Source organism: Eubalaena glacialis, chromosome 4 (genome assembly GCF_028564815.1).
Source record: "Eubalaena glacialis isolate mEubGla1 chromosome 4, mEubGla1.1.hap2.+ XY, whole genome shotgun sequence".
In the NCBI taxonomy this organism is placed as follows: Eukaryota; Metazoa; Chordata; class Mammalia; order Artiodactyla; family Balaenidae; genus Eubalaena; species Eubalaena glacialis.
Genome location: NC_083719.1, coordinates 184,974,724 through 185,000,123, shown reverse-complemented (window position 1 = coordinate 185,000,123; position 25,400 = coordinate 184,974,724). Strand labels below are relative to the sequence as shown.

At 61.0% G+C, this 25,400-nt stretch overlaps 2 protein-coding genes across 6 annotated transcripts in view; both read left to right on the top strand.

The window, feature by feature from the left end:
- Positions 1–9,693, top strand: part of PIP5K1C (phosphatidylinositol-4-phosphate 5-kinase type 1 gamma) — a 59,641-nt gene extending 49,948 nt beyond the window's left edge. The window contains exons 16-19 of one of the 5 annotated variants that reach the window (XR_009700883.1): positions 2,274–2,394; positions 6,438–6,521; positions 6,818–7,757; positions 7,869–9,693. Coding sequence is in view for 4 of the 5 variants with exons in the window: in XM_061190741.1 (XP_061046724.1) it covers positions 2,274–2,394; positions 6,438–6,521; positions 6,818–7,049 (437 nt within the window). In the remaining variant the exon portion in view is untranslated. Of the gene's footprint in view, positions 1–2,273; positions 2,395–6,437; positions 6,522–6,817 lie in introns of all 5 variants that reach the window. The other 4 variants (XM_061190741.1, XM_061190743.1, XM_061190742.1 and 1 more) reach the window with 4 other exon arrangements.
- A 1,968-nt stretch (positions 9,694–11,661) lies between these two features.
- Positions 11,662–24,654, top strand: CACTIN (cactin, spliceosome C complex subunit). The gene is made up of 10 exons (XM_061190740.1): positions 11,662–11,859; positions 14,197–14,686; positions 17,305–17,400; positions 17,845–17,990; positions 18,763–18,925; positions 19,012–19,126; positions 22,383–22,575; positions 23,104–23,226; positions 23,317–23,597; positions 24,066–24,654. Exons 1-10 carry the CDS (start codon positions 11,687–11,689, stop codon positions 24,554–24,556), a joined length of 2,271 nt encoding a protein of 756 aa, XP_061046723.1. The 5' UTR covers positions 11,662–11,686; the 3' UTR covers positions 24,557–24,654.
- Positions 24,655–25,400: the final 746 nt, after the last annotated feature.

The window sequence follows — 25,400 nt, the reverse complement described above, 5'->3', positions numbered from 1 at the left end:
CTGTTGTGTTTTGTTTTTATCTCATTCACTGTAACTCGCCAGTAATGACTTTTTTTTTTTTTTTAACATCTTTATTGGAGTATAATTGCTTTACTATGGTGTGTTAGTTTCTGCTTTATAACAAAGTGAATCATACATATACATATGTTGCCATACATATGCATATGTTCCCATGACTTCTTTCTAGCTGCTTCTGGTTTGTTTTCTCACTTGTTTCTTTTTTCCAGTGCTTAAATTCCTTTTTTTTTAAATAATGAGGCCCTTAAGGCTATGTAGTTTCCTCTGAGTACTGCTTTTGCCGTGTCCCATGGGTTTTGACATGAAGCAATTCTTTTATACTGACTCACATGTGCATGGTTAGTGATTTTTTTATTTCCTCTTTGAATTAAGGTAGGGGCTTTCAACCACCTGAGGGTGATTTTGCCCTCAGGGGAGAGTGGGCAGTGTCTGGGAACATCTTTGGTGGTCACGACCAGGGGTGCTCTTGGCATCATGGTGGGAGTCAGGGACGCTGCTCCACACCCCACAGCGCCCAGGATGGCCCCCAGCAGAGAATGACCTGCCCGATGTCAGCAGTGCTGAGGGGGAGACCCTGGACTAAGGCTTTTTAGGGGTGTCTCTCAAGTGTTTAAGATTTTTTGTTTACCTTTTTGGTACTTACTTCTAACTTTATTAGGTTTTGAGCTGAAAAAAATGGCCTAAAAAAGTCTACGCTTTGGGGAATTCCCCGGTGGTTAAGACTCTGCACTTCCACTGCAGGGGGCAGGGGTTCGATCCCTGGTCCGGGAACTGAGATCCTGCATGCCACGCAATGCAGCCAAAAAAAATCTATGCTGTTTTTTTTTTTTTAATTTTATTTTTGGCTGGGTTGGGTCTTCGTTGCTGAGTGCGGGCTTTCTCTAGTTGCAGTGAGCGGGGGCTACTTTTCGTTGTGGTGCACGGGCTTCTCATCGCAGTGGCTTCTCTTTGTTGCAGAGCAAGGGCTCCAGGCGCGCAGGCTTCAGTAGTTGTGGCAGGCGGGCTCAGTAGTTGTGGCTCTCGGGCTGTAGCGAGCAGGCTTAGTAGTTGCGGCGCACAGGCTTAGTTGCTCTGCGGCATGTGGGATCTTCCTGGTCCAGGGCTTGAACCCGTGTCCCTTGCGTTGGCAGGCAGATTCTTCACCACTGCACCACCAGGGAAGTCCCCAAAATTTACTTTTTAAGTGTCCATGGACACTTGGGAGAAAAGTGTCTTCTCTGTGAAAGGATGGAAAGTTTACAAGCCTCTTCTGTCCAGTGTCTTGATTGGTGTCATCAGTTCCTTTACGTCCTTACTTGCCTCTTGTCTGTTTGGGCTGTTTAATTCTATAATTGCCTTATTCAGTTCTTCTTGCCTTTCCCATAATTTTTGCTTTATATACTTTTTAGAATTTCTGTTCTATTTCTAGAGACTTTACTTAGCACTCCCAGCACACATTCCCAGGTGCACTTTGCTATTATTTCACACACACGCACCAGTTCCTGCCACTGTCAGCTTTTTTGCCATTAACTGAAGTGTCGCGGTGGGAAATGTCATTCAGTCTTTGCCCCACAAAACAAGTTGCCCTCAAACATGACTGGAGAACCAGTTCTGCACGGTTACAGGTGCTCTTTCTTCTCAGAACTCGTCATTTCATCCAGGAGGTGAAATTTAGGCACCAGTCACATGGCTGCCAGCCGAGGCTTCGGGCATGTTCCTCACCTTCACTCTGAGCCTCTGTTTCCTCATCTGTAACACAGGACAGCAGCAGCATCCCCCCTTCCCCAGTGGAAGTTCAGTGGGTTCATTCACGCAGGGCCCTCAGACAGGCCTAGCACCTAGTAAGTGCTCGGGAAAGAGGAGAAAGAGGTTCTGGCCCCTCGGGGGTAGGTGCCACGTGTCCCCGCTTTACAGACGAGGAAACTGAGGCTCCGAGAAAGAACGTGGTCCTCATGGCTGCCCAGCAAGTGAGTGGTGAGGCGGGGATCTGCCCGCGGGCGTGCACCTGAGCAAATAGAGGGGGAAGGGCCCGCCTGCTCGGGGGTGGGCACATTGTTCCCTGGGCCGCAGCAGTGCTTGGGGGTGCTCTGTTTGTTTTGTGCGGGAACTAGAACGTGTCAGACAGGATGCATCCCTGCAGTTGGACTCCCCGCGTCGTGGTCTCTGTGATGAAGGACGGTGCGGAGCAGGGAGGGTCCTGGGGTGCGGGCTGGAGAAGGCGTGGGCTGTCCAGAGCACCCCCAGCCAGGACTCCCGTGTCTTCCCCGTGTCCCCAGGGAGGGGGCGTCCCCGGCCTGTGCCTCTGCCGCCGTCGAAGTGGAAACTGCCAGCCAGGCCTCCGAGCCCGCCAGCCAGGCCTCAGACGAGGAGGACGCGCCCGCCACAGACATTTACTTTGTAAGTCCTCCCGGGATCCCTCCCGTCACCGGACCCTCCACCACCTGTGCTCACACGTGCACACACACGCACGTGCCTGTACGAACCCACGTGTGCTTACACCCACACCCGTTCACACACGCGCACCCTGCTCCCTCACAGGCTCGTGCTGACACATCGCGCACACAAGGCGCCTGTGCACACCTGCACGTGCACTCACACTCAGGCACACAGGCACACGTGTGTGCTCACCTTTCAACACTCAGGGCCACGTGCCCGCCCAGCACGCTCACACTCAGGTGTTGGGGAGCACCCCCGTCCCTCACCATCCAGCCCAGGCCCTCCTGCCCAGGCCTCATGACCACATCTGGCCACGAGCCAAGGCCCTGTCTTCAGTGGTGCCCCGGGAAACATCTGGAGTCTTCAAGTGCTCGGCCCCGCTGGCCTGAGGGGAGGCCCAGGCCCTGGGTCCCGGGGCAGCCCAGGCTGGCCATGGTGGGCTGGCATGACGCGCACCTTCTCTCTCTGGGTGGTGGGTGCGGAGGGTGGGCTCCGTGCTCAGGGAGGCCAGGGTCCCGCCGAGAGGGGCAGGTGGGCTCCACACTGCCGACTTCACAGGATGAGAACGCACAGCTGCTCCTGGATGAGGTGGCGTCCGTCAGAGTAGGAAGGGGCCCTGCCCCGGGGACCCGGGACCTCTCTCCAGAGCTGGGGGTCTCCTTCCCCACACACCTCCCATGGGCGGGCAGGGAGCTGAACCAGGAGCCTGGGTGAAGTGGGTGCCCGGGGGCCAGGGAGCCCCCGACAGTGGGTCCTGGAGCCATCTCCCCTGGGTGGCCCCGCTCAGGGATCACATGGTCCCAGTTACAACAGAGAGGGCCAGACACGCGCCCAGCCGCCCGTCCTCTTCCCGGACCTTCATTCTCACCTCTGACCCCCGACCCTGCCCCAGGAAAGTGAGCTGGGGCCTGCCCCCTCCCTGGCGCTGGGCCTTGGGGCCTGTTTGGGTGAGCTTGGCCCTCCCGCTGGCATCGCTGCTTCGTAACTAACACCGACCTCTCTGCTCTCAGTCCCCGAGCCAGTGCTGTCGGAACATGGCCCTGCCTGGCCTGGAGGGTACCAAGTGCACCCTGTGTGTCCCCCCACCTGCCGTCAGCTCCCGCCGGGGCTGGTTGCTTCCCGCTCTCTGGATCTGTGTGGGAGGTGGCCCCTGGGGCCGTGTCCTGTCATGTGCGTCAGGGTCCCGAAACCCCCGAGTGGGCAGCCGGGCCCCACGCGCAGCAGAGAAGGAAGCCAGTGGGAACCCCGCCTGCACCTCCTGCTTGGCCACCGGCTCACCTGCCCCTCCCAGTGCCCTCCCTGCCTGACCGCCTGCCAGATCCCTGTGGCCTCATCCTGTCACTTCATCCTGTCCTCTGTTTGCTTCCTCCCCCGCCCACCCGGCCCGCCCAGTTCACCGATGGGAGGTACTGGATTTACTCTCCCCGGCATCGCCGACTGCGGGCCGTGACGCTGAGCTCCTCAGGGACTGTAAGTGACCATGGCAGGCCTCCAGGGAGCCCAGCCCCGCCCCGCGCCGTGGGCAGCAGGGAGCCACAGGTCCTGGCTGTTCCTCTTCCTCTGAGAAGGGACTTGGGGAAAATGTCACTGTGGCTGAGGTCGGCCGCGCTGGCCCGTGTGGGGCTCTGTGCTGCAGGCATCCCATGGGGACGTTGCTTACTCCCCTCCGAGGTGGGCATCACTGGGCCTACGGGCACACAGCTGGGGCTCTGGGGGCCGGCCTGGCTGTGGCAGGGTCTGCATCTGACCCCCAGCCCCTGGCCGCCTTTGCCCCTTGTCCCAACCCTCCCGGGTCAGGGACGTGCCAGGTGCACTGTTCCCACTTGTTCAGACCTCGCTGCTGACGGCTTCCACGGGCTGTCTGTCCCCTGAAGGGGGTGGCCTCATGAGTCAGCAGAGGGACTGCAAAGCCAAGCTCTTAATTGCAGGAGAAGGGAGCTGGTGTCTCCATACCCATTTCACAGATGGAGACACCGAGTCCCTGGCTCTCCAGGGAGCCCATGAGAGTGCAGGGTAGACACAATCTGGATCCCAAGCTTCAGGCACCTGTGTGTCTAATAAACACTTATCCACCCAGCGTGCCTGGGATGCTGTGGGGATATTGTATAGCGGTGGCATCGTTAGTGCTTGTTATTGTCATTGTGAGCAATAAATGGGGGCCCAGAGAGGCCAAGTAACCTCCCAGAGGCACACAGCACTCGAACGGGCAGGACAAGGCAAAGGCCTAAAGCGAGACTTTGTGTTCTCAAGATCAGGCCCCTTGGAGACCACACTCCAGCCCCGTCAGCAGCCCCTCTGAGCGTCACTGGGTGTCGGGCGCTGCCGGGCGAGCCCGAAAAAGGGAGACCGCTTCCACAGCCCTCCCGCCACGCTCGGTCCAGCCGGGGATGCCGCTCCCCAGAGATGGTCCCAGAGTCGGGGACAGGTGGCCCACAGGGGCCATGGGGTGGGGCGCTGTGGCAGAGGCTGCCTGGAGGGGGGTTGACCCGGACTTTGAGAAACACGTGGGGTGTGGGGAGGCGGAAGAGGAAGGGCGGTCTCAGCTGGAGCACCAAAGAGGCAGGAGCCTGGAGGCCGACGGGAGGAGAGGGAGCGGCAAGAGGAAGGCCGGACCCCGAGGCCCGCCGTGCGGGGCAGGCGTGCCCTCGGCCCGACTTCCGTGGGTCACCCGGGGCCGGCTCCTCACGGGGTTCCCTGCGTGACCCCTGTGTCATCCCCACTCTGAGCCCAGCAGGGCAGCCACCCCAGTGTCAGGACCTGCTGTGACCCCAGACAGGCCTGGCCCCGCCCCCCGGGCTCCCAGGTGGGCAGGGAGCAAGGGGGTTTATTGCTTTGTGACCCCCTGAAGGAATGAGCGGGGCCCGAGCTGGGGTCTCGCCCTGCTGCCCCAGACGCTTTGTGCGAACCCCTCCGTGGGTGGGCACGGGTCTCGTGGGTGCGCGGCCTGGGCCCACACGGGTGCCGGGACGGCCTGTGAGCTGCGGGGAGGGTGGGGTGGAGCAGGCGCAGAGGCGGCCGGCGGGCCCCGAGGGCAGCAGGGCAGAGGCTGGTTGCTGCTGGTGCCCCAATCCCGCTGAGGAGGGGTGGGGCTTGGGGTGCCATGGTGGGCTTAGGGGCCGTGGGACGCCCAGGGGGACGCGGCCAGGACAGGTGTGTGCTCTGGCGGGGGGTGGAGGTCACAGGCTGCGGGGGACGTTGAAGGAAGAGAGAGGAGAAGGCGGCCGGGGGAGCCACAAGAATGTTGTGGTGGTGAGAGCAGACCTGGGAGGGACGAGGGGGCCGGAGGAATGTATGTCCTCCCCGCAGTGAGACCCGGACGGGGACCCCTCCCCAGACGCAGCTGGAGGAAGAGCAGCCTGCGGCCCCTCGGCGGCCAGTCCCTGCTCTGCCTGTCCCCAGGCCGGGACTTGGGCTCTGCTGCGCCCCCGCCCCAGGAAGGTGACCCCGGTCTTGGAGCGGGGCAGGGAGGCCTCTGCTACTTGCTCTCTGGGTGGCGCCTGCCTGGGTCTCCCCTGAGCAAACCTGTGTGTGCCGGTGCTGAAAGGCTTCCCGGGTCAGGAAATGGGCTCCCCCCGAGTCCCCACCACTCAGGACCCCCAGTAGAGGGTCTCCAGGGCGCTGCCGGGCTAGGCCGGAGGTCAGGGTGCCATGGGGGGGGTGGTGGACAGCACAGCAAGCCAAGCCCCACCCGCCCTCCCCGCCTCCCGCTGTGCCGGCCCTGCCTTGACCCCGCTCACTGCTTCCTGCTGCCCGCCCCACCGCGCTCTGGCCACTCAGCCCCAGAGGCCCGGCCCCCGGCCCCGCCGAGCCCGAGGGCCATCCGGGTTGGGGCAGGTCCCCGTCAGGGAGAGGGCAGCGGGGGCTGAGCCGCCCACCCGTGCCGCCTTGGGGGCCCCCTCTTTTATTTCTGTTTCTTCCTTCCTTCCTGTCGCCTCTGTCACACCTCCTCGCACCCTGCTCTTCTTCTGCGCCCTTCCTGCACGTGCCGCCCGCCTGCCCTCCAGCCCACCGATGAGAGGAGCTGGGTGTACTCCCCGCTTCACTATAGCACGCAGGCCCACCCCGCCTCCGACGGCGAGAGCGACACAGTAAGTGCGCCACGGCTAGCCAGCCGGGCCCACTCGGGGCTCAGGCCCGTGGCCTTGGCCAAGGAGGGCCTGAGAGCCTGGCCTCCAGGCACCCCGGGACTGACAGGGAAACTGAGGCCCAGGGCGGGAGGGGCAGTTGGGCTCTACCGTGCGGGGGCCTGTGTCCAGCCCTCATGGCTCCTGGGGTCCCTGGCCCTCGGCATCAGCTGTGGGGCCCGATCCGGCCAGGGGAGGCCCGGCGGGTGTGGGTCCGGCCCCGGCCCACCATGGCCTCACCTGCCCCCCTGCCTCTGCAGTAATTCCTATGCAGGCGCTGACAGAGCCAAGTGTCCGCTGCTGCCCTGGCTGCTCCCTGGAGGTGCTGCCCACCCGCTCAGCCCAGAGCTCGGGAGACGCCCGCCTGGCCGCCGGCCCTCGCCCTCGCCCTCGCCCTCGCCCTCCCCTCGACGGCGCCGATGCTTGGGCTGCAGCGATCCCAATCCGGGCGGCTCGCCTGGCCCCGGCTCCCCATCAGCTCCCTACGCCTGATACTGTGAACTCTCCGTTTCCGATCATGTATTTATTTGGGGCCCTTATTCTTTGCACAGACATGGCAGCACACGTGTGTGTTTTTTTAGAAAAAGAAAAAGGCCAAAAAAAAAAAAAACCACCACACAATGGAAAAGAAAAAACTCCATTCCACTGCACTTCTGGTTCTTTGCTGTGCTTGCATGTGTCTTGCTGAGGGAACCAGGCCCTAGGCTCTGGGAACCTGCACCCCACTGGAATCCATTCCAAGTCCTGGCCGGGATGGACGGGCCCCTGGGACGGAAGGGCTGCGGGGTCCCCAGGGCGCCACTGGAGGCCTTCCACCGCGCCTGCCAGGTGCTCTTGGCTCAGGGTTTTGGGCCAAGAGCTGGACACCGTCCTTGAGGGTGGCCGGGCGGTGGCTGGGGGCGCTCTCCACCCTGTCACCCCTGCCGTCGCTCAGCATCTGTTTCCCACCACCCACCTCCCCGGTGACCTTGAGCGGGAATCACCAGGCGTGATTAGAACCTCCATGTGGACGCAAGGCCGCCCCCTCTCGGTGGAGCTCAGGGCCGTGGGCTTACCTCTCCTCCAGAAGACGGGCCAAGCTGGGAGGAGGCGGCTGGGCCCTCAGCCCACGGGACTTCCCGAGAGCCGTGTCCTGGAGCAGAGCCCCACAGTCAGGCGCCCGGCCTAGAGGACCAGACTCCCTTGAGTAAGAGGACTGAGGTGGGCGTCCTCTCTCTTTTTGATGGTGGGGGCACCTGTGCCAATTGAAGGACAGGAGAAGAAATTCTCGGTGAAAAACAAGTTTTTTTTTTTTTGGATGGTCATCTTCAGCAGGGCAACCACTGCTGGGCCCAGAGCCCCACAGGGCGGCCGCCAGGGGCCCCTGCTGTGTCCACAGCAGGCTGCTGGAGCTGGCAGCTTTGCAGGGTCTCTCCCGCCTCTGGAGAGGGACACATCAGGGATGGTTTCCCCTGGCCTGCCCCACCCTGCGTGGGAGGAGCTGCGAGCTAGCGTGGAGTGGAAGTTGCACCTTCTGGGAAAATTTCTCCGCACCTTTGCCTCCCTGGTGGAGCCTGAGACAGCTGGAGAACCCACCGACCCAGGAATTTGATTTTTTGAGTCCATTGCAAACTGCGTACACTGCTGTCCTCCTGCTCGGCGGGCCCCTCCTCACCTCCCCGGCACAGCCCGCTTCGTGCGCCTGGCCGGAACCTGGTGTCTAGCTGCGCCTCTCCTCCCTGGAGAACCGGGCTGCGCCCTGGGGGCTCTCCCCGCGCAGGGCTGCCGGGGACACTTCAGCACGAAGCGGCTCTGAGAAGAGGACCTGTCCGAACAAGCCTGCGGGTGTCATGGGCTAGAAGCAAAACAGCGTCCTCCCCTCCTGTCCACGGAAGGTGTGTCCAGACTCCAGAACGTCCTCGCCTGGACTTCACACGGGCGCCCTCTGCAGTGCCTGCCCCGTCCTGCCCGGGGGGAGGCGGGCTGAGTGGGCAGAGGTCTGAAGGGGACGAACAGGGACTGCTGAGTCGCCCAAAAGCCGACCGGAGTCCCCGCCCAGGCCCCCAGAGGCCGGGCACAGAGACACTGTGTCCCGTGGGGACCACCAGAGCATCAGGCCCCACGTCCAGGGCGCCCTTAGCCACCTGGAGCTGCAGGAGCTGGCCCCTCAGGCTTTCCTGAGTGAAGCACGGAACAAATGCACCAGTCGGATGCTGACTTGGAGAAATTTGCAAATCTTCTGGTGATCAAGACGTTTTCATTTTTGTGCTAAGTCATGAACACCCCTTTGAAGGCCCCCTTTGTGTTAGTTGCATTCTTTGTCCCTTTTTCAGAGAACTGTCACACGGATGCAAAGTGGTCTGCGGACTGGGCCGACGGGAGGCACGTGCTTATGGTCAGGGCAAGGGTAGGAAGGCAGGACCTTATTTATCATGTGTAGTGAATTCGTGGCCTTCCCCAGACCCCCAGCAAGGAGGGCCCTGGACCCACCCAGCTGTCGCCCCTACCCCGCCCCAGGATGGAAGTCTGCCGATTCCTTTGTGGCGATGTCCTGGTTCTGTCGCAGCTCGTCCCTGACGGCTGCTGTCACTGCGAATGTGGGCACAAATGTACAAATGAAAGGCGTGTTCTGAGACTGACAAGGTGGAACCTCCGGTGTGTCCCCTGCTGGCCTCTGGCCTCTGCCTCCTCTCGCCCTCTCCCTCCACCACCTGGCTCAGTGCAATACTCCCGTCCCACTGGGGCCCCCTGCCATGGTACTGTCGCCACAGCCCCTCGGTCCCCACCCTGGGACGAGCACCCTTGGCCACCTTCTCTGGTGGTTCAGTTGCATCGCCTGTCCCCATCCCAACCCTGTTTTTATGGCCGAACTGATTTCCAAACACAAGGAAACTGCAAACCTTGTGTGTCTTAATTCTCACCGGGGGTTCCGTGTGCTCAGCCCCCATGGTCTGGTGTGTGACAATCCGGGGCACAGCCTCCTCGGGCACAGGACGCCACCCCGCTCAAACCCAGAGCCGTGGGCGCCTCTGTAACCGCAGCCACTGCTGGTCCCGTAACACTCATATGCAGCCCCGGAACCCCACCCCCCCAGCCCGGCCGTCCCCGCCCCCTTTTTACGTGGAAGAGATCTCTCTAATAAATCGGGTAATAAGCATCAGCCGCCTCTTTGTCTCTCTGTGCGTTCCGGTGGTCTGAGTGGGAGTTTAAGGACTGACTTTGAAGGAGAGCACAAAGAAACCTTAGTAAAAATAAAAATAATTAAATAACAACAACGGACCCGAATGCCTTAATAGTAGTGAGTTCCAGTTCAACTCGGAAAACCTTAAAAGCTCACATCAGTGCAACCCAGCTGGAAGGAACAAACACTCCCCAGAGTTTGTATTTGTTCTGCCAGAGTCTCTCAAATTGAGTAATGCATGGACCCCTTTTAAGGGGAAAATATTTCTCCCGGACTCCCAATTTGAGAAACACTGCATTGAAAATAAGATTCTGTCTGTAAGCAAGCCCTTGGAAAACCCAGTTTTAATCGCAGACGCAGACGGCTTGGCTTGTTTATACACAAGACTAGGCGATAGAGAATGTGCTCACCTTACGTTCAGAGATGAGTATCCAGATACGCTCAAGGATGCATCCGTGGGCTTCCCTGGTGGCGCAGTGGTTAAGAATCCGCCTGCCAATGCAGGCGACACAGGTTCGAGCCCTGGTCCGGGAAGATCCCACGTGCCGCGGAGCAACTAAGCCCGTGCGCCACAACTACTGAGCCTGTGCTGTAGAGTCGGCGAGCCACAACTACTGAAGCCTGCGCGCCTAGAGCCCGTGCTCCGCAACAAGAGAAGCCACCGCAATGAGAAGCCCGCGCACCGCACTGAAGAGTAGCCCCCGCTGGCCGCAACTAGAGAAAGACCACGCGCAGCAACAAAGACACGATGCGGCCAAAAATAAATAAATTAATTAAAAAAAAAAAAAAGGATGCATCTGCATCGGAAAAATCACCAGGACAACCCACATCCCATGACAGGCAGTCATCAAGGGTTCCCTTTGCGCCACCACCGCCACCTCGGCACCAAGCAGAGCATACAAAGCTAGCATCTAGGGTAGTGTTAGGAAGTTGTATCATAGGATAAACATTTAAAGTATTAAGTGCCATTCTCTGGGGTGGGCTGGGAGAGCTCAGAGCAGGACTTCGGGGTCCTTCAGATCTCCGGGCCTCCATTCTTGCCCCTTTGTGGTCTTGACCCTGCCTGCCTGCCTGCCCTGAAGGGACCCCACCTAATGACCTCTTTCATCCCTCCCTGCTCAAAGCCCTCTTACGGTTCGCCAGCACCCAGAGGACAAAGCTGGACCACCAAGTTCAAATCCCAGCTCTGCACTGCCTCATTGAGGGCGGGAGTGTTACAGTGACTTTCACTCTCTGAGCCTCAGTTTCCCCCCTATAAAATGGGTTAATGGGGAACTTAAGGAGTTATCCAAGTTTTGTTTTGTTTTTTTATCTTAACCCCTGAAACACACAGGTATTATTGGCGGGTGGTGAAGCATGATGGTGACTCTCACAGAGGGTCAGCCCAGCATCTAAGGCTTTTCAGTCTCCGTCCCAGCTCCCACCCCTCGCCTCCTTGGGCGGCCTGAACTCTCACCTACGGTCTTTGAGGCTTCGCCGCCTCCACAAGCCGCGAGACCTCGCTCCCGGGACACGCCTCCCTTGGCTACGCCCCGAGACCCCGCCTTCTCTTGATCCCGCCTCCTAGGCCCCGCCCACGCCGGCTCCAGTTCCTCTCTGGACCGGCTTCTTGGTCCCGCCTCCCCAGGCTCCGCCCCCTCACCGTTCCTAGTTCGCCCTTGCTCCGCCCACTGCTCCTCTGGCTCCCTAAGGCTCGAGGACCCACCTGGGCCTGCCCCCAGTACTGCCTGAAGAACGAATCCCCAGCCCTAACGACAACAGTCCGGCAGGAGTTCATCACGCAGGCCACGTTTGAGGACGGTGGGGAGGTTATGGGAGGGTCGGAATCCCCGCGGGATGAGCAGCGAGATGGGTTCCTATCTCCCTGCTCAGGCGTGGGTGGGGCAGCCAGGCACGCGCCGCGATCGAGGAAGGCCCCCGGCGCAGGTCCCGGATATTTGTGTCCGCGCCGCCGCCACCGTCCCAGCCGATGGGTCGAGGTACACGCTCGCGCTCGCGGTCGGCTGGTCGCAGGGGCCGAAGGCAGCGGAGCCGGAGTGGGAGTCGGAGTCGGAGCCGAAGTTGGAGCGGGAGCCATGGGCGGCGAAACCGACGTCGCCGGGACGACGAGGGGCGGGGCAGGCGGAGGAGCTGGGAGCGCAGGTAGGGTCTCTGTGTGAGCCGCGCTGGGGGTCCGGGTCCAGCCCTCGGGGAGCTGGGAGACCCCCGAGTTAGTCAGGGAGGGCTTCCTGAAGAAGGGGACGTCTGAGCACGTCGGGGTTAACCAGGCAGCGAAAGGAAAGCGAGAGGCGTTCCAGGCAGGGCGCCTGGTGGTTGGAAGTACAGCAGGAGGCGCCGTGAGCGAGGCGGAGGGGAGTCGATGAGGTCATAGAGGAAGCGGGAGACCGGATCGTGCGGTCTTGTGTACCGTGGTGAAGGGTTTGACTATTATTTGGAGGGGAGTAGGGAGGTGTGGAGGATTTTGAATCAGGGAGCGATGTGGTCTCGATTACTTTGCAGAACTCCTGCTGGTTTTCGCGTGGAGAAGGGACTGAGCGTGTCGGCAGGAGTGACACCAGGGAGGAGGAAGATAGTGCAGCTGTCCAGGCAACAGATGATGATGGCCTTCAGGAGAGGGAGGCTGTGGGGAGGTACAGTGGGAAAAAGGATAGATTTGAGAGGGATTTCCGAAGTAGAGGTGACAGCACTTGCCAATGGAGGTGGGGTGTGAGAGGGAAGAACTGTTGATGGCAGGTGGCAGGACTCAACTGACTCCTGAGACTTGGTGCTCAGCCTCCCCTCAGCCCACAGCCCTTTTCTTCTGGAGAAGGGGCACCTGGCCAGACTTGGCTTGAGTCTGCTCCAGCACAAAGGAACCAGCACCGTGACAGGGACTGACTCTCAGACCTGCGTCCTAGTGCTGGCTCAGCCCATAACTGGCTGTGACACTCAGGCCAGTACCTGCCCCCCTGTCCCCCAGATTTCCTCATCTGTGCCCTCAGGATCTCCACGGGGCTTCTCCAGGCATGCGCTGTCTCCCATCCCTCCAGCCTGTTCTCCACACCATAGCCGGAGTGACTGCTGTCAGACATAGCTGATCACCTTCTAGGTTTGAGAAGGTGGCTTTTCCTTTTGCGTCTCATAAGATCATTGCCATTTAGGAATTCCAGGAAGATATAAGCAGAGGAAATAGTAAAGAGATGGTTTAAACCAGGGCTTGGCAAACTACAGCCTGTGGACCAAGCATAGTTTTTACATGTTTAAACGGTGAGGAGAAAAAAAAAAAATCAAAAGAATAGTATTTCATGACACGTGAAAATTATTTGGGTTGACTGAAAAGTTCATTCGGGTTTTTCCATAAGATGTTACGGAAAAACCCAAACAAACTTTTTGGCCAACCCAATATATGAAATTCAAGTTTTGGTGTCCAGAAATAAAATTTTATTGAACAAATTTATGCCTATTTGTTCATGTACTGTCCGTGGCTGCTTTTGCACTATGACAGCAGAGTTGAGTAGTTGTGCCATAGACGCTCTGGCTCTTAACAGAAAAAGTTTGCTAACTCTGGTTTCAGCTCCTGGCCTTGATGTTTTAACATTGGTTCACGTGTAGTGGTAAATCTTGTTATTATCATCTAGTGGTTTCTAAGATTTTAGTTATTCACAAGAATCAGCCACCCTAGATATTGTAATTAGAGTCAGTGTCATTTATGAAGATTTGATTAGATTTGCAGTCTGTATTTACGTACTTGAAAATCAAATAATTGATTTTCATGGTGTAGATTCTTTGACGTGAGCTTAATAAGTGGAGCATTTGACAAACTAAAGACAGATTTAGTTGCTCAGAGGCCCCCAACATTAAAGAATCTATCCCCAGGATTCGTACGGTGCCTTCCCTGCTCGCAGTGCCCTTCCAAGGCTCTGTATTCCCTCCAGTCTTACTCCAGTTCACTCCTGCCCATCCTATAGGACCAGTTAAACACCATCTTCTCCTGTAAGCCCTCCCTGGACACATTGGACAGCGCTGATAGCTCCTGCACCATCTGGCCCCAAGCCCGCCTCCCTGTCTTCCCCTCCTCCCTCTCTCCCCCTCACTCACTCTGCTCCAGCCACACAGGCCTGCCTGCTGCTTCTTGAATATGCCAAGTAAATTCCTGCGCCAGGGCCTTTGCTCTTGCTGTGCCCTCTGCCTGGATCACTGTTTCCCCAGATCTCCCCCTAGCTCCCTCCCCAACTTCCTCCAGCGTTACTTCCTCAGAGAGATCCTCTCTGACCTCTCCACACCCTAATGCTGCATCACTATCTTGGTAGCTCACGGTACCATCCAGTGTCACACTGTGTGTTTGTTGATGTGAAGGCAGGGACCATCAATGTTTTGGTCACTGCCGTGTCCCCAGAACCTAGAACAGCTCCTGGCACCCAGCAGGCGCCCAGTAAAGGGCCGTGGGATAGATGGCTGGCCAGCAGGCAGCGAGCAGAGCTTTGCGGTTTCCCTCCGCAGGTCGGATTCGGATGAGGAGCGGTGGCGGCGGCGGCGAGGCAGGCAGAGCCGGAGCCCCCCGCCAGCCCACCGGCGCTCCCAGGACCGCTCCTCTCAGTCCGACTCGGGGGACGAGCGGCAGCAGCAGCGGCGGCGCCGATGGGCCCACCAGTGGCAGCAGCGGACACACTCCTGGTCCCCCAGCTCCTCCGCGTCCAGCTCCGCGTCGCCGGCCCACTCCCAGAGCCCTCGGGAGGCGGCGGCAGTCCTGAGCCGGCGGCGGGGCCTGCAGGAGCGGCTGCGCCTGCGCGAGGAGCGGAAGCAGCAGGAGGAGCTGCTGAAGGCCTTCGAGACGCCCGAGGAGAAGCGGGCACGGCGGCTGGCCAAGAAGGAGGCCAAGGAGAGAAAGAAGCGGGAGAAGATGGGCTGGGGCGAGGAGTACATGGGCTACACCAACACCGACAACCCCTTCGGTGACAACAACCTGCTGGGCACCTTCATCTGGAACAAGGTGAGCCCGAGGTGGCCGCCGGCCGTGGCCCTCAGTTTTGCTCGCGTTGCTTGCCAGGTCTTCCTGTGCTTCTGCTGGGTTTTGCTTCATGAACTGTTTACAACTTATCTTCAAAGACGGTGTTTAGCACTCCCAGCACACGTGCCCAGGTTGTACCTGGCCATCGAGAGTGTATTTTTACCCACACGTGCACACACACTGGCTCCGCCAGCTTTTCCCACGCTGTCTCTTGCGGTGTACAGTTTCAGGCACTCTGCCCACAGAACCAGCCTAACCTCAAGACAGGTTCTCAGCGTCACATGCCCAGGGTGGGATTTCACCTCAGAGCTGTCACCTCATCCTTGAGATGAAAACTACACGCCAGGACTTCTCCTGCGGTCCAGTGGTTAAGACTCTGCGCTTCCACTGCAGGGGGCGCGGGTTTGACCTCTGGTCTGGGAACTAAGATCCCGCATTCTGCGCGGTGCGGCCAAAATAGATAAATAAAAAACTAAAAAAAACACAGAACTACACACCAATCCCTTTCCCACCAGCCGAGGCCTTGGGCACTTGGATTAAAACAACACAATTTCCCTCGCAGTTCTGGAGGCCAGAAGTACAAAGTCAAGGTGTCAGCAGAGCCACGTTCCCTCTGGAGGTTCTAGGGGAGAATCTTTTCTCGCCTCTTCCAGCTTCTGGTGGTTGCCCGCCACCCTTGGCTTGTAGCTGCATCACTCCAGTCTCTGCCTCTGTCGTCACATGGCTGTCTTCCCTCCGTGTCTGTGTCTTCACGTGGTGTTCTCCTCTCTGTGTCTCTGAGTCCAGAGTTCCCTCGTCTTATAAGGACACCAGTCACTGGACTAAGGCCCAGCCTAGTCCGGTACGACATCAACTAATCACGTCCGCAGAGACCCTGTTTCCCAATAAGGTCATGTTCCCGGGTTCCCGGGTTGGGACGTGGACATATCTATGTGGAGGACAAATTCGACCCGACACAGCTGTGGGGAGGGTGAGAGCTGGTGGACACAGGCGGAAGCCGCCGTATCTCCCGTTGTCTACATACGCTCTGAGCTCACAGCACCTCAGGGCCTTTGCACTCACCATTCCTCTACCTGGAGCACTCCCGAGCCTTCCCCATGGCTGTTTCTTCCTCAACCTTCAGATCTCGGCTGATGTGTCCCTCTTCTGAGAGGCCTTCCTGGCCCCCTTGGTCCCCCAGGTCCCCTGCGTTCTTTATCAAGGCACTGCTTCTCCCTTCCTAGTGCTTTACTAACAGACGTGAATCATGCGCCTGCCGGGTGCTGGGTACCGTGTGGGCCCTGCGCATGCGTCAGTGAGCGACAGACAGAGATGCCTGTCCCTGTGCGGCCAGCAGTCTCAGGGGAGGCTGGCTGTAAGTAAGTCATTTAGCTGAGTCCGCAGAGGAAGGAACGAAGGCAGGCGGGGGTGGGCGAGGCGGCTGCAGTTTAAACACACGGGTCCAGAGAGGTCTCGTTGCAAAGGTAACGTCTAAACACACGTCCCACTTTATGGCGTGTAATTCCTGCGGACTGTGAGCTCCACGGGGCAGGCTCTGTCCCAGGCACTGGCACGCAGTCGGCCCTCAGTAAATGTCGAATGGGTGAGCGGGCCTCGGGGCGTCTTGAGAAGCCCCGGCCCAGCCTCTGAGGCCTCTGTAGTCGGGGGAGGGCGCTAGACGGCCCAACTGTGTGGGCGGCGTCATGCATCTTGTCCCGGTGTCCTCGGGGCGCTGGGCTGGCAGAGTGGGCAGGCGTGGTGCTGTCCACGAACATGCCTCTCCGGGCCGGGCGTTGGTCGAGGGCTGTGTGCTTGAGTGCGGGCTCTCCCCGTCCAGGCCCTCTGCGACTGTTCTGTGTGGCCGTAGAGACGAAGTGCGGTCATTGTCACTGTGTGGCGGTGGCCCCAGGCCGGGCCACCCGGTGTCACCCTGGGGGCGCGTTTTTCTGTGCACAGGGGCTCCTGGAACGACCCTCGGAGCCGGCGGAGGTGACAGGAGGCACGGGTCTTGGCACCTGTCACCCACAACAGTTGTGAGATGACTTGGGAGGGGCGAGGGGTCTCCGGGAGCCTGTGCCCGGGCCCCTCTGTCAGGTGAGGACGCAGACAGGGAGGAGCTGCTCTCCGTGCTCGGGGTGCCCTGAGGGGTCTGTGAGCGGGGACCCCGGCGAGTGTGCTTTCAGAGTCCCCCTCTCGCTCAGCCGCTGGTTCCGCCCCTCCCCATGGCAGCTGGGGGTCTGACCTGCTGAGAGCCGGTGCAGCTTGTGTGTAAAACAAGAGTCAGCAGCCCCAAGTAAGACTGTCCCGTGTGTGACATGGTCGAGTTCTGCAGGGGTGGGGCTGCCTCTCTCCTGTATCTCAGCACACGGCTCGGGGCAGGGGGCGCCCCATGATGCTGGAGTGTACTGAACCGATTCTGCAGGCGAACGGGGTCCGCGTCTTCCGGTGGAAGTCGGGGTGTGGCCGCGGGCAGGTCACTTCTCCCTCAGCCTCGTGCTCCTCATCGGCAGAGCGGGTGCTTTGGTCTGGTGGATCCCCGCCTCGTGGACCAGCAGGTGGTCCCGGGGAGGGCGGCAGGAGGAGGCATCTCTGCTCAGCGGGCGTGTCGTTGGCCCTTCCAGGCCCTGGAGAAGAAGGGGATCGGCCACCTGGAGGAGAAGGAGCTGAAGGAGCGGAACAAGAGGATCCAGGAGGACAACCGGCTGGAGCTGCAGAAGGTGGGGCGCCCCGGGCCACCCTCCTTCCCTCCGGAGGGCTCCCAGGCTGGCTCACCCTGGCTTATGTCAAGGGGGACCTGATAGGCTTACGTGGAGAGTCCAGGGGCCATTGGCTTCAGACACGGCTGGATCCAGGGGCTCGGGCAGTGACTCCAGAGAGCTGTTTCCCTCCACCTCGGCTCTGCTGGCCTCTGGGATTTATTCTAAGACGCTCCCTGCTGGGTGGCCAAAGTGGCCCTGGCTGCTGAAGGCTGCTGTGTCTCTAGCAAAAAGAGGGCTCCTTCTGCCACAGGGTGTGTCCAGCGTTTCAGGCATCCCCGGACTGATTCCTGTGTCCAGGGCCAGCCCGCTGGGGCCAGGCCATGGGTATGGTCCCACCCCGACCCTAGGGAACCCCACAGCCTGACAGGATGAAGGCACGAGACCCCCCTCGTCCGCCCCCAGGTGAAGCAGCTGCGGCTGGAGCGGGAGCGGGAGAAGGCCATGCGGGAGCAGGAGCTGGAGATGCTGCAGCGGGAGAAGGAGGCGGAGCACTTCAAGACGTGGGAGGAGCAGGAGGACAACTTCCACCTCCAGCAGGCCAAGCTGCGGTGCGCGCGGCTCGGGCGCCCTACTGCCCTCCGGCCGTCCTTCCGGGCCCGGACACAGGGAGCCCGGCCTTGCTCCCACGTTGCCCCTGGGCCCTCGGGTTTCCACCACCGCCTCCTCCTCGGGGTCCCTCCTGACTCCCTTTTGGGCGCTGCTTTCCGTCGCTTCCTTCATCGCGCCTGTCTCCCCAGGGGCCGGGTGCCAAGGGGACGCACGAACGTGCTGCTGAGTAGAGGGTGCCGGGTGCCCTGCCATCCTCAGCCCACGGGGTGGTTCACTCAGCAGCCTCGTCTAGAGTCAAGAAAAGTGAGGCTCCTGGGGTGTCGAGAATTGCCCGAGCTCACACGGGGTGTGTGAGCTCCAGGCCCGGCCCCCTTCTCACCTTGCTGCCGCGCCAGCCCCCAGGGGGCTCAGACCTGCCTGGTCACAGGGCTCCCTGGGGTTCGACCAGGCTCAGCCTCTGATGCATGTTCCCACACGCAGCACTGAGGCTCCAGATCTTTCACCCCGGGTGGGCCTCTCTGACCCTCTCTCCCCGCCCACCCCCTGCTCTTCAGACCCCCTCGCTCCCGTCTCTGCCCCTTGCAGGGCCTGTGCCTTCCAGCTGACCTGTCTTGCTCCTCTGCTTGATGCCTCCTCTTCCAGGAAGCCTTCCCTGACCACCACCCACAGCAGGCCGGGCTCCTCCCCTGGCTCCAGTCAACTCCCGAGGGCGAGGTCTTTAGGAGGGTGGACACAGCCCCGGCTCTGACACTGCCCCCCGCTCCCCGGCAGCTCCAAGATCCGCATCCGGGACGGGCGGGCCAAGCCCATCGACCTGCTGGCCAAGTACATCAGCGCCGAGGACGACGACCTGGCCGTGGAGATGCACGAGCCCTACACCTTTCTCAACGGCCTCACGGTGGCCGACATGGAAGACCTGCTGGAGGACATCCAGGTATGGCCCTGCTGCGTACCCAGCACCGCCGCTGCCACCCCAGCCCCGGGCGTGCCTTCACCCGCCGTCTGCACCTTCACCTCCAGGTGTACATGGAGCTTGAGCAGGGCAAGAACGCGGACTTCTGGCGGGACATGACCATCATCACGGAGGACGAGATCGCCAAGCTCCGCAAGCTGGAGGCCTCGGGCAAGGGGCCAGGTAATGCAGGCCGGGCCACCGGAGACACACCGGGCTGTGCCCTCGGGGACGCACCTCTGGGTCTGGTGGGAGCCTCTGTGGGCCGGGTGGCTCCACAGAAGAGGCCTCGGCTTCCTCTCTGGGGTCTCCCTGCCGGGGGCCTGTCTGCGAGCCACCAGGGGGCAGCACTGGGCAGCGGGGGCAGCGGGTCCTGAGCGAGGCGCTCTCCCGCCGGCGTGAGGGCTCACCCAGGCAGCGCCAGTGGCTTCCTTTAAACAGCTGCTTAACGCTGGGCTTCCCCGGGAGCGGCGTCTGCGGGTTTTCTGTTTGGGTTTCAAGTTTTTGCCGGAGGCTCAGTCCGTTTGAGTGAGAACAGGACCTGACTGCACTTGGCGGGAACCCATGCAGCGTGGTGTGCTTCTTTAATCAACTTTTGTTTTCTTCAAAATGATTGCCTGCATATAATTGCAAGGGAGACAAGCTCTAACACAGGGTCTCTCCCCGCAACACTGCTGACATTTGGGTCCAGACCGTTCTCTGTGGGGTCGTCCTGGGCCCTGTGGGGTGTGGAGCAGCCTCCCTGCCCCACCCACTCGGTGGTAGGAGCCCTTGGTCGTGACAACCACAGATGTCCCCTGACATGGCCCAGTGTCCCCTGGGGGGGAGGCAGATTCAACTCTGGTTGAGACCCACTGTTCTAAAAGCTCGTTGGCAACCACTGCAGTCCCACCCCTCCCGCCCCCCTGAAGCCACCGGCTTTAACGACATCTAGCTCCTGGGGGCCTTGAGCCTGTGTCACTAAGCTCTCAGCTCCATCTCACTGCCCACCCATGGTGGCTGAGGACGAATGCCCTCCCTTCACTGAGCCTGTGTAAGTGCTGTTCTCTGCTCAGTTGGGGTGGTCGGGGAGGTTTCCTTCCTCTTAGGAAAAGGAGGAGCATCCTTTATCTTTGTAAGTGGGGTTTTATTTCTCCCGACCCTTTTAGCGGGGCACATCCTGTAGTAACTTCCAGAGAAAGGAAAGGACTCTTTGCTATCAGAAATGGGTGTCCAGGGGAATTCCCTGGAAGTCCAGTGGTTAGGACTCTGTGTTTTCACTGCCGAGGGCCCAAGTTCAGTCCCTGGTCGGGGAACTAAGATCCCGCAAGCCACGCGGCACGGCCAGAAAAATCCAAAAACAATGACGACAAAAAATAAATGCATGTCCAGAAACATCTGCTTTGGTGGCAGTGGTGCTGGTTGGGAGGGTGCTGCAGGGCCCTTGGACAGAATGACAGTTACAGGTGTGGCTCTGGGTGCACACCCGGGCCGCCCAGCAGCTTGGCAACCTGGGGCCGATCGGTGACCTCCCCAGAGCTTGGTTGTTCCTTGCATCGCACGTGGTTGAGAAAACACCTCCGGGAGGATTGCGTGAAGAGGAGTGAGTACATGGTCGTCAAGCATTCAAAACAGCGCCCGCTCTTATGATGCCGACGCCTCAGCACAAGGACCGTGGGTGGGGGATTCTGCACCACCGACCCCACCTTCCCCAGGGGTCAGACACCTGGGAGGCTCCCATCAGGCCCCTGCCCCGTCCCTGGGCCCTTTCTCCCCCCTCCGTCTTCCACCGCGGGTGGGTTGTCCACTGCCACCCTCCTGCAGCTCCTGCACTCGCCCCAGAGGAGGAGCCCCTTTCTGGGACCCCACGTCTCTCTTTCCTGTGGTTTGTGCCCTCGCATCCTCCAGTAACTTGTAGAGAGAGGCAGGAAATTGTTGGCGTCCCACGTGTCAGGAAATGTCTTCTCTCCCCTCGGCTGGTGGCCGCGGGGCAGGAGCCCTGCCCCATGGCGGCGGAAAAGTGTGAAGGGAAAAGTGTGAAGGGACGTTGTGCTGGGTCCCTCCCATTTCCAGGGCTCCCCGCATGCCTCGCCCACGGTCCCTCCTGTGGCACTTCCCTTCCCTCTCCCCCTCCCTGCCACGTCAGTCACCCCTCTGTACCCTTTCCCTTCTCACGTGTTACGGTCAGGGTGCCAGGTGTCCTCAAAGAGAGTGTTTGCATTAGTCTTCTTTTGGCCTGATTTCCGAGAGAAGAGGGGGAGCCTCTTGTCTCCACCACTCCCAGAGCCCCTCAGAGGCGGCCTTCATCATTTTAAATTAAGTTGGCCCTTCCCTTTCCTTTCCCTTTCCCCTTTTCTTTCTTTTTCTTTTTTCCCCCCTCTCCTTTTCTCTTCTCTTTGCAGCTGGGAAATCCTAACTGTACAGTAGAGCGTGCAGTAGGAAGTGGGTCCCCGGACACCCCTGTGGCCTCTCCAGTGCCCCACCCCCCTTACAATCCCCGTGGGTCCTCCCAGGGAGCATCTCTGAGGAGAAGCCTTCCCCCCACCCAAACGGTGCCACCCCCTCTCCTGAAACGGTGTCCCAGAGGGCACTCAGCCGGCACTCTCCAGCCAGGCCTGTTGGTGGACCCTTGGGTGGCATCCAAACCCAGGACCTGGCCTCCTTTAAGCAGTGGCTCAGCACCCGTGGCTTCTGTGGGGGCAGCACCCACTGGGGCTGTCTGTTTGGGTTGTTATCACCGGTGGCTCCGTCTGTCTGAGCGAGCAGAGGCCTGGCTTCTGTTTGAGGTCAGTGCAGGATGCGGCTCTGCTTGGCCGGGTGTGAAAGGTGTCGCCGAATTGGGTTTTGGTCCCGTGATGTGTCTGCACCTGCTACAGACCGAGGCCGGGCTGCCGGCCCTGTGGGTCTGCCGCTGAGGCCAGGGCTGCTTGGGAGCCCAGGTGCTTATTCCAGCGTCCCAGGTTGGTTGGCTGGAGGGGACTTGGGTTCTTCTTGACCCTGTCTGATCAGCTGGGCTTGGAGAAGCCAGCTTTGGAGCAGGGAACACGAGCCGGTCGCCTGCCCCCACGTTCACCCAGAAGCTGCGTATGGAGCTTCCTGCCCTTGGAAAGCCGAGAATCAGGCATCCAGGCCAAGGGAGCAGTCTGGTAGTCGGCGAAGGCTTCCCAGTAGAAGGGATGCTCTCGCTGAGGACTGAGGATGGCTGGGATCTAGGAGGCGGACTGGATGGGGAAGAACTTATCGCTGGTGGGAAGCGCCCACCGCATGTGCAGAGGCCTTGGGGCAGGGCAGGGGTCGGAAGGGCACAGCGTGCTGTCTGATGAGCCACAGACAAGGAAGCCAGCCAGTGTGAGGGAGAGCTGGGGTCAGGCAGCATTGGCCTCACCCTCAGGGGCCTCTCAGTCTAGAGGGTTAGGACCTGGGCCCAGCCCCATGCCGAGCAGCCCTCACCCCACTGCAGGTGAGCGGCGAGAGGGGGTCAACGCCTCGGTCAGTTCCGACGTGCAGTCGGTCTTCAAGGGGAAGACGTACAGCCAGCTGCAGGTCATCTTCCAGGGCATCGAGGGCAAGATACGGGCCGGGGGCCCCAACCTAGACATGGGCTACTGGGAGAGCCTGCTGCAGCAGCTGCGTGCCCACATGGCCCGTGCCAGGTGAGCTGGTGGGGCCTCCCTGGGAGCCACAAGCTGGGGCCCCAGCTGGAAGGCGCCTGCCCGCCTTCCTTCCGGCCTCTACTTAGCACCTGGTCTTTGTTTTCCTGGGGTCAGCGGACATCACAGGAAGCCCTCAAGGCTGCTGTCCCCCGCCTTCCACAGGCCCCACACCCGCTGTGTATGAATTCTCCGCGTGCTTGGCGCTGTCATGTAAACACGGCTCCTGTCTGCCGCTAAGTGCAGTCACTTCTAAATTTATCCTCTTCCTCGCCCGTCCCCCGTCCTTTTCCAGCCCAGCCTGGCCCTTAGGTCACGCCTGCATGTGAACACCCCAGTACAGGGACCTGCCCCCTCCTGGTGTCTGCCTGTGCTGTGACCACTTGCTGCCTTCAAACTCCGGGTCCTTGCAGCAAAATGGGGGGGGGGGTCATGAGAAGTCCTTGCAGCAAAATGGGGGGGTCATGAGAAGTCCTTGGGGGGGGGCTTTCCTCTTAGAGTGTCAGGGTGACCACCCGGCCTGCGTTCCAGGCTCCGCGAGCGGCACCAGGACGTGCTGCGGCAGAAGCTGTACAAGCTGAAGCAGGAGCAGGGGGTGGAGAGCGAGCCCCTGTTCCCCATCCTCAAGCAGGAGCCGCAGTCTCCGGGCCACAGGTAGGCCTGGGTCTGGACGTCCCCTGCCGGGCGGTGGGACTGGAGGCCCCGCCCACTGCCCGCCCCGCTCAGTCCAGCCCTCTCTGGCAGCCTGGAGCCTGAGGACCCGGCCCCCACCCCGCCCGGGCCCTCGGAGGGTGGCGCTGCTGAGCCCGAGGCAGAAGCCGCCGCGCCGGCGGAGGGCGAGGCGGACGGGGAGGCGGTGCTCATGGAGGAGGATCTGATCCAACAGAGCCTGGACGACTACGACGCCGGCAAGTACAGCCCGCGGCTGCTCACGGCCCACGAGCTGCCGCTGGACGCCCACGTGCTGGAGCCCGACGAGGACCTGCAGCGCCTGCAGCTGTCCAGGCAGCAGCTCCAGGTCACAGGTGCGGGGCGGGGCCAGCAGGGGGCGGAGCCTCCCCTTGGTGAAGGGGGCGTTAGTGGTGAACCCGCTCCCGATCCTCTTCCGCCGCCTGCTCTCTTGAGAGTGTCTGTTCATTCACCCTCTCGCTCGTTTGTTCGTTCTGGGTGTGACCGGCTGGCTGGTCCCAAGAACACAGAGGTGGTGGTCTTTACTTCCCGTGCCCAGCTCTGCTCTGAGCTCCTTACACTGCCCGCTTGCCGGGGCCTTGGCCTTCCTGGGCAGCCATCGTCCCGGAACAGCGGAGAAACGGCCTCGGAAAGGCCCCGGTCCGGGGTCCCACTGCGGGCTTCTGACCACCAGGCTCTTCGGCCAACGCGGCAGGGGACACGTGGTGTTTGGTGCCCACCCGGGAGGGCGGGGGCATGTGACCGGGAAAGGGAGGCTGCGTGCCGGGGTCCCGGTTAACGCGCCCCGCCCGCCCCGCCCGCAGGCGACGCCACCGAGAGTGCGGAGGACATCTTCTTCCGGCGCGCCAAGGAGGGCATGGGCCAGGACGAGGCGCAGTTCAGCGTGGAGATGCCGCTGACGGGCAAGGCCTACCTGTGGGCGGATAAGTACCGGCCGCGCAAGCCGCGCTTCTTCAACCGCGTGCACACGGGCTTCGAGTGGAACAAGTACAACCAGACGCACTACGACTTCGACAACCCGCCGCCCAAGATCGTGCAGGGCTACAAGTTCAACATTTTCTACCCCGACCTCATCGACAAGCGCTCCACGCCCGAGTACTTCCTGGAGGCCTGCGCCGACAACAAGGACTTCGCTACGCTCCGCTTCCACGCCGGGCCGCCCTACGAGGACATCGCCTTCAAGATCGTCAACCGCGAGTGGGAGTACTCGCACCGCCACGGCTTCCGCTGCCAGTTCGCCAACGGCATCTTCCAGCTCTGGTTCCACTTCAAGCGCTACCGCTACCGCCGGTGACCGGCGGGCCCCCTCCCAGACCCCTGCGAACTGACCGGGGGTGTGGGAAGCCCGCAGCCTCCCCCGGCGGGGCCTCCTCCTCGCGGGGCCTCACTTCCTGGTGTGAACAGGGGTCGCTGCGGAGCCTGCCTCAGAGAGCTGAGGGAACCCACCACCAGGCGGGCCTGGAGCATTGACGCACAGGAGGGGCTGCTGATGGGATTTTCAGAGCCCAGGGAACCAAGCAAGCGTCTCCAGACCTCAGTCCTTGGATTGACGCTGAGCCCAACCAAGAAACAGGCCCTGCATAGCCGGGGCTCTGGGGGGCTTGCAGGGCGTTGCTCAGCCCCTGGACATGGCCGGCAGCTGCAGGACCCAGGCTCCAGGCCCTTGAGCATGTTCCTAGAGAGGCCATCCGGGGACGTCTGTGGTCCCCCAGCTCGCCCCTGGTGCTGGCTGGGGTCAGCCTCCGCCCAGTGGGCACGGAGGACACGTCACCGCCCGCCATCGGGTCTGGGAACATCCTTCCACAGCCACCGAGCACAGGAGCCCCCAGGGTGTGGCTGTGGCGCCCCATCGGGCCTCTGGGCCTTTGCGCGTCCCTCAGGGCTGAGCTCCTAGAGCTACTTCCCAAGCACCACGGGGCCGCCCTCCTTATCCCCAAGTCTCAGACAGGGGCAGTCAAGGGCCCGGCAGGTACGATCACTCACCCAGTCACAGACTGTCAACGGTGCCCCAGGCAGGCCCACCCCAGAAACAGATTGCTTTTAGCGTTTTCTTACGGAGACATTTCCAACCTCAAGTGGTCAGAAGCCTGAAGGGCCGCTGCCAGCTCCTCAGACAGCCTCGCCCAAACACCCTATTT